The sequence below is a fragment of the Elephas maximus genome, chromosome 3 (assembly GCF_024166365.1).
Source record: "Elephas maximus indicus isolate mEleMax1 chromosome 3, mEleMax1 primary haplotype, whole genome shotgun sequence".
Lineage (NCBI taxonomy): Eukaryota > Metazoa > Chordata > Mammalia > Proboscidea > Elephantidae > Elephas > Elephas maximus.
The window spans coordinates 215,270,386-215,283,101 of NC_064821.1; the positions used below are offsets into that span (position 1 = coordinate 215,270,386).

The 12,716-nt window shown below is 40.1% G+C and overlaps 1 protein-coding gene across 1 annotated transcript in view; it reads left to right on the forward strand.

Annotated features, from left to right (window-relative positions):
- Positions 1 to 11,044, forward strand: part of NME7 (NME/NM23 family member 7) — a 498,467-nt gene extending 487,423 nt beyond the window's left edge. Inside the window, exon 13 of the mRNA XM_049881293.1 lies at positions 10,967 to 11,044. Within this exon, the coding sequence (XP_049737250.1) occupies positions 10,967 to 11,029 (63 nt within the window). The 3' untranslated portion in view covers positions 11,030 to 11,044. The remainder of the gene's footprint in view (positions 1 to 10,966) is intronic.
- Positions 11,045 to 12,716: the final 1,672 nt, after the last annotated feature.

Consider the following 12,716-nt stretch of genomic DNA (forward strand, 5'->3'; position numbering starts at 1 on the left):
AGTTCTGAATTAGCAGGGTGCCCAGGGGCTGTAGTCTTGGTGGTTCCTCCAGTCTCTGGTTGACCAGTAAGTCTGGATGCTTAAAAATCTTGTCCAGGGTTTATCAATCTGTGGTTTCTAATCTTTCTCCCTTTGAGCCATAAATTTATAAATCAAAGAATATTTTATACAGAATCCCAATATAGATGAGATAAATCAGAGAAGCAACGACCCTTCTGAGTGGTGCATACAGGCCTAACACCAGTTTCTTTTTTAAGTTTTTTCTTTTTAAAAAATTAGTCACCTCATAAAAACATATGCAAGCAAGTAAAAATAATAATAAAAAAAACCTTGGGTTCCACAAATAAATTGAAGTACCTGCTGAAATAGCTCTTGATTTTTAGTTTCTACTTCCAACTATTCATATCCACGTAATTATGTGAGCATGGGTTCTTAAAAACCTGTATCTCTAAGAAAGAAAAAGAAATTGTCTTGACGTTGAACCTGATATGCTGTGCCAGCACTCTTTAATTCAGTCCAACATTCCTAATTTGTCGTCTCAATGAAATAGCTTAGTGTCCACTAGCCAAAGTCAGAGGTAGGGAACTTGAGACTTCAAAAGGAGTCTCTTCCTTCCAAGTAGGCCACTTTTATTCTCATGGGGAATGCATCTTTCTTCTCTGCTAATCTGGGCACTTCCATGTAAAAGTTCTGAGAGGCTCTGCCTCAGGTCACTCTAAATCCAAAGGTTTGGACTCTATCTGACATCATTCTCAGATCTATGGTTACTCCAACTTAGAGGGCCTCCCTTTTCTCCTCAGCTTTGCCAGAAAAATTCCATTTTTTATTTGAGAACCAGATTGAGTCTCTTTTACTCACAGAAGTCAGTCTAGGTTGCCTCCGTCCACTAAGAATTTTGTTTTTTTAAATTTAGAGTTAATACACTATTATAATTACATTCCAGATACATATTTCGGATCTGTTTTCATATCTATCTGCTTATCTACCTACCTACCTGTCATCTAATTCATTTCTTTAAACGCTATTTCATTATCATTATAGAATAATATTTCATTATAGAATAATTTGTTTAGGTCCATACTGATGGACTTTTCTGTTGGTGCTACATTTGGGTATTATAAACAATGTTGTAGAGAATATCATAGCACTTTTATCTAGGCATATTGATTCCAATAGATTTGCAGGGTAAATTCCTACCATGAGAAGTGTGAGATTAGAGGGCATGAATGCTACATGTTTTGATAGCTTTTATCCAATTGTATAACAGTGACTATTTTGACACAACCTCACTAACAGGGAGTATTATAAAAATTTAGATAGAATTTATTTTGTTTACACGTGTTAGATTTTCTGATGAGGCACTTAAATATGTCTGCTCCCTTTTCTTTTTTCTCTAGAGAAAAGACTTTCTAGATGTAACGCTGAGCAAGTTCTATCTTGGCAAGTCTCAATTTTCTTATCTGAAAAAATGGGGTTAAGAACGCCTATCTCATAAAATTGTCGTAAAGATTCAAACGAAGATGTAACTCAAGAACTGCGCCAGGTGCTTGACAATGCTTAGTAAATGGCAGGAACTTTCTTTTTATATTGTCCATAGCGCTGGTACAAGCAGAGCTCGATGAAAACAAGGTGAGGAAAATCCATTCGTCATACACATATCTAACATCTGGTGAATGTTGACCACATCTGGCCATCATTCTAAGTTCGGCAAGTATCGACTCTTTACTCTCACCACGAGCCTATGGTGGGTGCTATTATTATTCCTGTTTTACACGGACTTAATTTTGCAAGCTAGTTAACAGTGGGCCCGAGATTAAAATGCAGGCAATCTGAATCTAAAACTTGAGATAGTGAACACTCCATCTTTGGGAAATTAGTAGCTGTACAGCACGTTGCCCACCCCTTGTTTATCTTAGGCTGACAGGCTTCCTCAGAGCTGACATCTTGTGAAGGCTGGTGGTCATGGATTGAATTATATCCCCCCAAAAATACGTGTATCAATTTGACTGGGCCGTGTTTTCCAGTATTGTGTGGTTGTCCTACATTTTGTGATTGTAAGAGGATTAGGGTGGGATTGTGACACCCTCACCCAGGTCACAGTCCTGATCCAATGTAAAGGGAGTTTCCCTGGGGTGTGGCCTGCACCACCTTTTATCTCTCCAGAGATAAAAAAGGAAAGGGAAGCAAGCAGAGAGTTAGGGACCTCACACCACCAAGAAAGTACTGCCATGAGCAGAGCATGTCCTTTGGACCTGGGGCCCCTGCGTGGAGAATCTCCTAGTCTATGGAAAGATTGATGAGAAGGCCAACAGAGAGAAAGCCTTCCCCTGGAGCTGACACCCTGAATTTGGACTTCTAGACTACTAGGCTGTGAGAAAATAAATTTCTGTTTGTTAAAACCAACCACTTTTGATATTTCTGTTATAGCAGCACTAGATGACTAAGACACTGGTCCAGCTTTCTCAGGCAGACCTTTACCATTACTCCCCTGGCCTTGACAGTACGTTTATGAGCACCACCTGTTGTGGTTCAACAAAAACACTGTAATTAAAGAGGACACCCAGAGGAAAACAACAAGCATGTTTACTTCAACAGAACAAGACAGAAAAAAAAAATTTACAATTTTTTTAATGTATCCAAAGGCTGATATTATATATAGAGGATAATGTATATGGCCCTGTACCTAAAGATAAAGACTTCCAAGGATCTCTGGCAGGCAAAATTTTATGCTAGGCCTTTACCAGGGCAGAGGCGTAACTAGGGTATGGCAGATATGGCAGGTGTCGTACCAGTCCTGGGCGTATGGCACCACTGAGCAGTTTCTATTAACAGCAGAGTTGCCAGACTAAGATGGACTCAAAAGAAAAGGCTGGTGATCTACTTCCAAAAATTAGCCAGTGAAAACCCGATGGATCACAAAGGCTTGATTTGCAACTGATCACAGGGATGGCACAGGACTGGGCAGCTTTTCCTTCTGTCGTGCATGGGGTCGCCATGAGTTGGGGGTCAACTTCACGGCAGCTAACAACATTTAAAATGGGATTTTTAAATGAGTATAAATATTCATTACTTGACTTCACTTTTATAATTTCTACATAGATGTCAGTGGGAAAGGATTGTGGTAAGAATTGTAATCTTTTTTTTTAATAGAGAATATTCCCCAAAGCCCAGAGGATGTAGATAATTTCACTTTAAATAAAAATACTTGTACTAAGGCGGGGTGATACAAGGTGGCGATCTTATTCTCATTTTACAAATGAACATTGGAAGTGTGGGTGCCAGATAGAAGGTTTTGAACTTCTGTCATGCCACTAGGACAAGTGGAGTCAGGTGTGTGGGGTGCAGCCTTAGCCTTTCACAGGGGTCCTTCTCTGTGTATTAAAAGAAGTATATACAATCACCCAGAAAAAACCGCAAGGATACACGCACAATATTAACTCCATGTAGCAGCATCAAAGGACATTTTTACTTTTTAAACATACTTTTCCGAATTGCTTGAATTTTTTTTTGTAAGCATCTATTCTTTTTATAATCAAGAAAATTAAAAAAAAAAAAAAGTCATTTAAAAGTAATTAATAAAGAAAACCCACTGCCAGGAAATGAGGCAGTGCCTGCCTAGTGGCGATGTAAACCGACTAGGTTGAATTCCCTTCCCTCTCATGCACCTTCCAGCTTCCTCCTCGGTTTAACCCTCGGACTTGAGCTCTTCCTCTCACTCTAGCATGAGACCTGGTGTCTTGTGCTTCTGCTTCATCCTGTGATCTGACAGGTTCCTGGAGTTTCACTCAGGAGCTCCAGCCCAGAGCCCTCTGCCAGCCAGCCACAGTCTAACTCCTGTTGCTCAGCACTTCGGTGCTAATGAATTCCAGTCTGTCCGGCTGCAGTGGAGAAGACAGGGTTTAGAGTTGGACGTCTGTGGGTTCCAATCATAAATGCGATTTTGGGAGGCTATTTAACCAGTCTGAGTTTTGGTTTCCTTATCTGTAGAGTGGGGATAATAATACTGCCCTTCAAGTTTGTTTTAAGCACTAGAGATAACATACATAGAGCAATTACCAAAGTACTTAGTGTTTGCGCATTTGTCCGTTATAACGACAGTTGTTCGCTGTGCCCCTCTTGATGTCAAACACTCTTCATGCACAGGCCGTGTATTTTCTTTAGAATGATATGTATTTTTCAACTTTCATTTTGCTATAGAACATCCTGTACTTACGACCTTTCGACTTATTAATTTCCCTGGATAACCAAGCTGGCACCAGAGTTAAAGCATACCCACTCTGTCCCCAACAAGGAGGTTTTAGCAGTTATCTGTGGAATTTTAGTTTTGCCATCATTCGTTGCCTAAGATGTGTTTGTTGGGTTCTGCTTTTTTTGCAAAGCAAAACAAAAGGAACAAGCTTAAAAAGCTGTAATATTTAATACCACTTTAATGTTAGAGTCATTCACTTGTATTGAAAAGCTACTATCATTGTTCAGATTTCAGGATCCTAACAGATTTATGAAAATGTCTATACTTGTCCACGATGTGGTCTCTTATTATAAATTTTATATGTAATGAGAATAAGAAAGCCAAAATAGGAAGGGCTTTCTAAGAGAGTTGAAATAAAAAAGGAGAGTTGGAACTAATGCCATCAATATGTACAGTTCTCTGGGGACATTTAGGTTATAATACTCAAAACCCAACCCATTGCCACTGCGTTGATTCTGACTAGAAGTAACCCTGAAGGACAGAGTAGAACTGCCCCATAGTGTTTCCAAGGCTGTAAATTTTTATGGAAGCAGACTGCCACATCCTTTTCTCACAGAGCAGCTGGTGGGTTTGAATCGCCAGCCTTTCGCTTAGCAGGCAAGTGCTTAACCACTGCCCCACCAGGGCTCCTTAGGTTTTTATAGATAACTAATAATGTTGAATATTATTATCGAATACTTTGTATGTGCCAGGTACTCTTCTAAATATGTGAATTAATTTAATTTTCATGATGGGTAATCATGATGGGTAGCTATTATTATTAATACCCTACCCCATCCCAATTCTTAGAAGTAATGTAGCCAGGTCACAATTAGTAAGTGGCAGAGCTGGAATTTGAAACCAGGAAATTGGGCCCCAGAAGCTGTATATCAGTATGCTATACTGCCTATGCACATTGGTTTTTTAATTTAGCATCACTAAAGACTTAGGAGCAAATGGACTTATTAGTGGCTTTTTGAACTCTAACCTACTTGTTAGTAGAGGAACTCCTTACTAGACACTAACTACATATGTTTGTTAGGATAAGGAAGATGGAAGTTGCCCGTGGAATACTCACTGTTCTATCCTTTAAGATAGCCTTAGACTCAGAATATGAGGTGGGGGGTGGGGGGGAAAGTATTGAATCTCAGTGGGAAATCTACCTCGTAACTCCATTTTTAAAGTTTTTGTTGATTATTGAGTGATGTTCACGATAGAATTTTAAAAATATTAACAGACAAAAAGCAGCAAAGATCCTTAAAGATAGAAACTACTGAACTAATTAGTACTCTGCAAAGGAGAAAGAAGCCAGTGGAGCGAGAAGGAAGTTGTCAATTTAGTTAAGGCAATCTCTTTCTTCCACCACTCATCTGTCAGTTCATCATACTATGGTGGTTTGCACGTTGCTGTGATGCTGGAAGCTATGCCACCAGTATTTCAAATACCAGCAGGGTTACCCATGGTGGACAGGTTTCAGCAGAGTTTCCAGACTAAGACAGACTAGGAAGAAGGACCTGGCGATCTACTTCTAAAAATACTGGCCAGTGAAAACCTCATGAATAGCAGTGGAACACTGCCTGATACAGTACCGGAAGATGAACCTTTAGGTTGGAAAGCACTCAGAATGAGACTGGAAACAAAGAAGAAGGGTCAGTGATTGGAAAATATGGCCTTGGTGATAGAAATGACACCGGAGATCGCACGACAGGATTTTGCAAGACCAATGACTTATTTATTGGAAACACCTTTTTTCAACGACATAAATGGCAACTATACACACGGACCTTGCTGGATGGAACACACAGGAATCAAATCGACTACATATGCAGAAAGAGATGGTGGGGCAGCTCAAAATCATCTGCCGCAACAAGACCAGAGGCCTACTGGGGAACAGATCATCAATGCTCTCATGCAAGATCAAATTGAAGCTGAAGAAAATTAAAAAAATAAGTCCACCAGAGCCTAAGTATGATCCTAAGTGTATATCACCTGAATTTAGAGACCGTCTCAAGAATAGCTTTGACTCATTGAACACTAATGATGGAAGACCAGGCAAACTGTGGGATGACATCAAGGACATCATACAAGAAAAGGGCAAGAGGCCATTAAAAAGCGAATGGAAGAAATGAGGAAGTAGAAGAGCTGAATAGAAGATTTGAAAGGGCAGCTCAAGAAGACAAACCAAAGTATTACAATGAAATGTACAAAGACCTGGAGTTAGAAAACCAAAATGGAAGAACACACTCAGCATTTCTCAAGCTGAAAGAACAGAAGAAAAAAATTCAAGCCTTGAGTTGCAATTTTGAAGGATTTTATGGGCAAAATATTGAATGATGCAGGAAGTATCAAAAGAAGATGAAAGGAATACACAGAGTCACTGTACCAAAAATATTTGATTGATGTTCAATCATTTCAGGAAATAACATATAATCAACAACTGATGTTATTGAAGGAAGAAGTCCAAGCTGCACTGAAGACATTGGAGAAAAACATGGCTTCAGGAATTGATGGAATACCAATAGAGATGTTTCAACAAGTAGATGCAATGCTGGGAGCATTCACTTGTCTATGCCAAGAAATTTGGAAGACAGCTACCTGGCCAACAGACTAGAAGAGATCCCTATTTGTGCCCATTCCAAAGAAAGGTGACCCAATAGAATGTGGAAGTTTTTGAACAATACCATTAACATCACACACAAGTAAAATTTTGCTGAAGATCATTCAAAAATGGTTGCAGCACTACATTGACAGGGAACTGTTAGAAATTCAAGCCAAATTTAGAAGAGGACATGGACCAAGGGATATCATTGCTGAGGTGAGATGGATCTTGACTGAAAACAGAGAATACCAGAAGGATGTTTACCTGTGTTTTATTGACTATGCAAAGGCATTCAACTACATGAATCATGACAAATTACAGATAACATTGTGAAGAATGGGAATTCCAGAACACTTAATTGTGCTCGTGAGGAACCTGTACATAGACCAAGAATCAGTCATTTGAACAGAAAAAGGGGATACTGTGTGGTTTAAAGTCAGGAAAAGTACACGTCAGGGTTGTACCTTTTTACCATGTTTATTCAATCTGTGTGCTGAGCAAATGATCTGAGAAACTGGACTATATGAAGAAGAACGCAGCATCAGAATTGGAGGAAGACTCATTAACAACCTGCGTTATGCAGATGACACAACCTTGTTTGCTGAAAGTGAAGAGGACTTGAAACACTTACTGATGAAGACCAAAGACCACAGACTTCAGAATGGCTTACACCTAAACATAAAGAAAACAAAAATCCTCATAACTGGGCCAATAAGCAACATCATGGTAAATGGAGAAAAGATTGAAGTCAAGGATTTCATTTGGATCCACAATCAACATCCAGGGAAGTAGCTGTCAAGAAATCAAATCATAGACAAATCTACTCCAAAAGACCTCCTTAAAGTGTTACAAAGCAAAGATGTCACGTGGAGGACTAAGGTGCGCCTGACCCAAGCCGTGGTATTTTCAATCGCCTCACATGCATGTGAGAGCTGGGCAGTAAATAAGGAAGACTAAAGAACAGTTGATGCCTTTGAATTATGGTTTTGGTTAAGAATATTGAATATACCATGGACTGTCAAGAACGAACAAATCTGTGGAAGTACAGCCAGAATGCTCATTAGAAGCTAGGATGGCGAGACTACGTCTCACATTCTTTGGACATGTTATCGGGAGGGATCAGTCCCTGAGAAGGAGATCATGCTTGATAAAGAGTAAAACCCGCTGCCATCGAGTCGATTCCGACTCATAGAGACCCTATATATATGATGATAAAGAGTAGGGCTGGCGAAAAAGAGGAAGACTCTTAACAACATGGATTGACAGAGTGGCTGCAACAATGGGCTCAAACATAATGATTGTGAGGATGGCACAGGACCAGGCTGTGTTTTGTTCTGTTGTACATAGTCGCTATGAGTCAGAACTGACTGGTGGGCACCTAACAACAATGACAAGAATCTCTTTCTTACTGTGAGACAATCATGAGAGGAGCTGCCTATATGACTCCAAGTTCTTTACATTTCCTTCACAGCTTGAACCAATGGTAAGGGACTTATTCTAATACTGATAGTTCAGTCTCAGAGTCTACTGGTAACTTAACTCTAATGATATCAAGTGAGGAATGTGCTTCTTAGTTCAGCCAAGTACATGAGACCAAATGGGCAACACTCACCCCAAAACAAAGAGAAGGCAGAAGGGGACAGGAAAAAATGGATGAATGGAAGTGGGGAATCCTCGGTGGAAAGGGGGAGAGCGTTGATACATTGCAGGGATTGCAACCAATGTCACAAAATAATTTGTGTAGAATTTTTGGATGAGAAACTGATTTTCTCTGTCAGCTTTCACCTAATTAATGCACAATGAAAAACAAAAAGATACTTAAGAGATATATCAATATTATGTAACATGAGGACCTTATTTGGATCCTGATTTGATCAAACTAACTGTTAAATGACATTTCAAAAGACAATTTTGGAAATATGAACATAGATTGGCTAATTAAATTATATTAGAAAATTGTTAGTTTTCTTAGATGTGTTATGATTACTATTTTTAAAAATGCCCTTGGCTGTTAGAAATATACCCTGAGATGTGGCTAAAATCACACGAGAACTGTGATTTGCTTTAAAGGTCCCCACCTGTTAGGGATTAAAGTGTGTCCCAGAAAAATATGGGTTGGAATCCTAATCCCAATTCCCGTGGGTGTAATATAATGTAAGGTAACGTAACGTAATGTAATCACCTTCCCTAATGAAATCTAATGTAATGCAATCAATCAGTTGAGGTCATACTAGTGTTGGGTGGACCCAAAACCTAATCACTTTCGAGTTATGTAAAAAAGCAGCATGGACCCAAAGACATGTATGTACATACTCGGGAAGACAGATGTCACATAAGGATCACCAAGAACCAAGGAACACTTGGGTCTATGACAAGGGAGGATTTGACAAGGCTGGGACCCTGATTTGGACTTTCAGCCTCCAGAATTGTGAGAAAATAAATTTCTGTTCTTCAAAGCAAAAAAAAAAGCTGACGTAAGTGTAACCAGGTAGTCAAAGGCTTTATGACACTCATGGCAAAGCCAATTCTAAGTTTGCAGGACTTCTGACTCTAGGAAGGGACTTAGGGTCAATTTGCAGCTCAGGCCTGGGGACCCAGAAAAAAAAAAACCCCAGTGGAGATCAAATTATTCAATTTACTGAATTGTGGTCAAACTAGTGAATACAGCAAGAGAGTGATTTGACCTAGTTGTTTCTATTTCTCTAGTTCATTCTTCAGATTTTCTCTCTACGTTTATATTACGTAAGCAACTTCAGCAACTCAGCGACCCATGTTGTTGTTTTTGTTGTTATTGCCGCCAAGTTGGTTCCAACTCATAGCGACCCTGTGCACAACAGAACAAAACATTGCCGGGTCCTGCGCCATCCTCACGATTGTTGCTATGCTTGAACCCATTGTTGTAGCCACTGTGTCAGTCCATCTCTTTGAGGGTCTTCCACTTTCTCCCTGACCCTCTACTTTACCAAGCATCATGTCCTTCTCCAAGGACTGATCCCTCCTGACAATGTGTCCAAAGTATGTGAGACATAATCTCTCCATCCTTGCTTCTAAGGAGCATCCTAGTTGTACTTCTTCCAAGACAGGTTTGTTCATTTTTTGGCAGTCCACAGTGTATTAAATGTTCTTCTCCAACACCATAATTCAAAGGTGTCAATTCTTCTTCGGTCTTCCTTATACATTGTCCAGCTTTCACATGCCTATCAGCAACTGAAAACACTATGGCTTGGGTCAGGATCACCTTAGTCCTCAAGGTGACATCCTTGCTTTTCAACACTGTAAAGAGGTCTTTTGCAGCAGGTTTGCCCAATGCAACACATCTTTTGATTTCTTGACTTCTTCCATTGGTGTTGATTGTGGATCCAAGTAAAATGAAATCCTTGACAATCTCAATCTCCTCTCCGTTTTTTCATGATGTTGTTTATTGGTCCAGTTGTGAGGATTTTTGTTTCCTTTATGTTGAGATGTAATCCATACTGAAGGCTGTGGTCTTTGATCTTCATAAGTAGGTGCTTCAAGCCCTCTTCACTTTCAGCGAGCAAGGTTGTGTCATCTGCATAATGCAGTTTGTTAATGAGTCTTCCTCCAATCTTAATGTCACCTTCTTCCTCATATAGTCCAGCTTCTTGGATTATTTGCTCAGCATACAGATGTATTGACCTATACTTATATATAAATATTGTTATACTTTAAAAAGTAGTGGACATCTAATTAAAAATGTTAACTTTATCACCAGACTTAAGAGACTAGAGAAGACGATTTAAAGAAATAATTCCTAGCTATAATTAAAATTAAGTACTTTTCCCACAAATCCCAAATCCTTATTCTAACAATTCTTAATCCCACACTCCCACCCAGCCACTCTCTCTCTCTTTTTCTAATGGAAACACTCATTTTGGAAGTGTCTTTGAGACCATGCAGGTGAAACATCCATCATGACTCCAAGTGATTTCCTTACCAACTCAGAAGTTATAATGCTGGTGAGTTGCTGTGTACTTGCCACACCGCGAAACAATCAATCCTTTCCTCATTCCTTCCTGTCTTGTGGAAGAGAAGTTCCCTTTCCAACCCCTGGTGCAGGTTCTCTCTTTTCCCATACTCATTGACACAATGCCTCATGAATTATCTTTTCTCTTTCCTAGATTGTCGACCTCTCCTTTTCTGTTGGTTCTTTGCCCTGGTTTCAAGGAGACTCATCGACTTGAGGGAAGGGATTGTACATGATTTATTTTTGTACCCTCCTGCCTATCACACTGTCAGAGGTGAGTAATTGTTTTGAGAATTAAAACCCTGTAATGATAAAGATAAGATCTTTGATTTATTTTTCCTCTTCCTTGGACTTGGTGAAGAAATGTTAAACTACCCAGAGCTTGGCTATGCCATTTACTGAGTGCTCAAGTCCCTTCATGATGGGTTTACCTCCTGTGCTAGCAGAGGGAGAATTATGCTGGGGCAGGGGAGCAGAGATGGATTACCCAATAAGTAAGTTTACTTGTGCTCATTGACTCATCTGTAGTGCACAACATCACCTGTTTCTCACCACATCAAATGTGAAAAAATGATCAAAGATGTGATGAAACCCATGTGAAATTGTGTACTACAGATTAGTAAGTAAACACAATTAGGGCCATGCTTACCTTGCTTACTGTAAGCCTGTGCATATCTTGCTTATTGAGTAATCTGCCCCTGCAGGGAGGGTTCTATTAAGGCAAGAATGGGGAGAGGTAAGTTGGCAAGGTCATTCTTTTCCGTCATTCTTGCGTCTAACTTGTCTGCCTGAGGTGGACAGAGAGATAGCTACACATTGTATATCTCCGTATCAGTTGCATGAAATTCTGTGGTCTCTTACCAGTCAGTTATTAACACCCAATGTACCACCACCCTCCCTGCAAACTAGATTTCCCTAGCGGGGAGCCCTGTGAACCTCCCAGGCAACTCCGTGCAGTCCACAACTTGTTTCTGACCAGAACTGGAAGTTACAAAATCAGACTCAATTTCCTAGGACGGGTGGTATCTCTTCCAGAAGAAGCCAGTTTTGGCTGACCAGAATGTGTAACAGATTTTCTAAAACCTTTTTTATATTTAGTTTATTACACATAAAGTCACACATATGCTGAAAGCTGCAAAAGGAGAACCTGAAGGTGACCACCTCTGATCAAAAGAAGTCAAAAAAGAAAAGCTCAAACATGAGCTCTGAGTCTGGGAAGCCAATATGGGGATTGTGCTTGGTTCACGTGGGAGAGGGAGGCAGGAAATAATCTTATCTGACTCCAACAGTCCCACCTCCCCTCAAGGCCATGCAAGTACAGATAATTTTTTTTTTCTTAAGCCAATAGAACTACAGAGTCCTAAGTACTCTTTTGATTTCCACAACTCTCTGGCTAAGGCCACCTCCCCAGTCAGGCTCCCCAGGCTTTTAAGTCACAGAGGGAACTGGGGAATTGCCACAGCCATGAGATCAGGTCCAAAGGACCTGAGCTGACCAGGGGCCCCAGAGGAGTCAGCTTACTGGAATTTGCTGGAGATGGTGACATGGGGTGATAAATGAAGGAAAGGAAAACAGGTAGCTGAGAGACACTGGAGTCTGAGAAGTGTTCTGCTTCAGTGACTCCCTAAATTGGTGGTTGATCACAGTTATTCACAGCTGTGCTAATCTCTCTTCTCGCTCCCTCCCTGGCCAAACACTTTTAAAACAGCATCAAAGGAATGATAGAAAAGTGCCAGAGAAAATCACCTTGAATCCTACTGCCCTAGCACACCTGATTTCATTTTAGCTTTTGTAGATTCTCTCCTGAACTCATCTTCTAATCTATACAATAGGTGAGATAGTTAATGTATTAATATAAAAAGGGACAGAATCCTCTACCGGAATTTTCCTATTTAGTCAAGGTG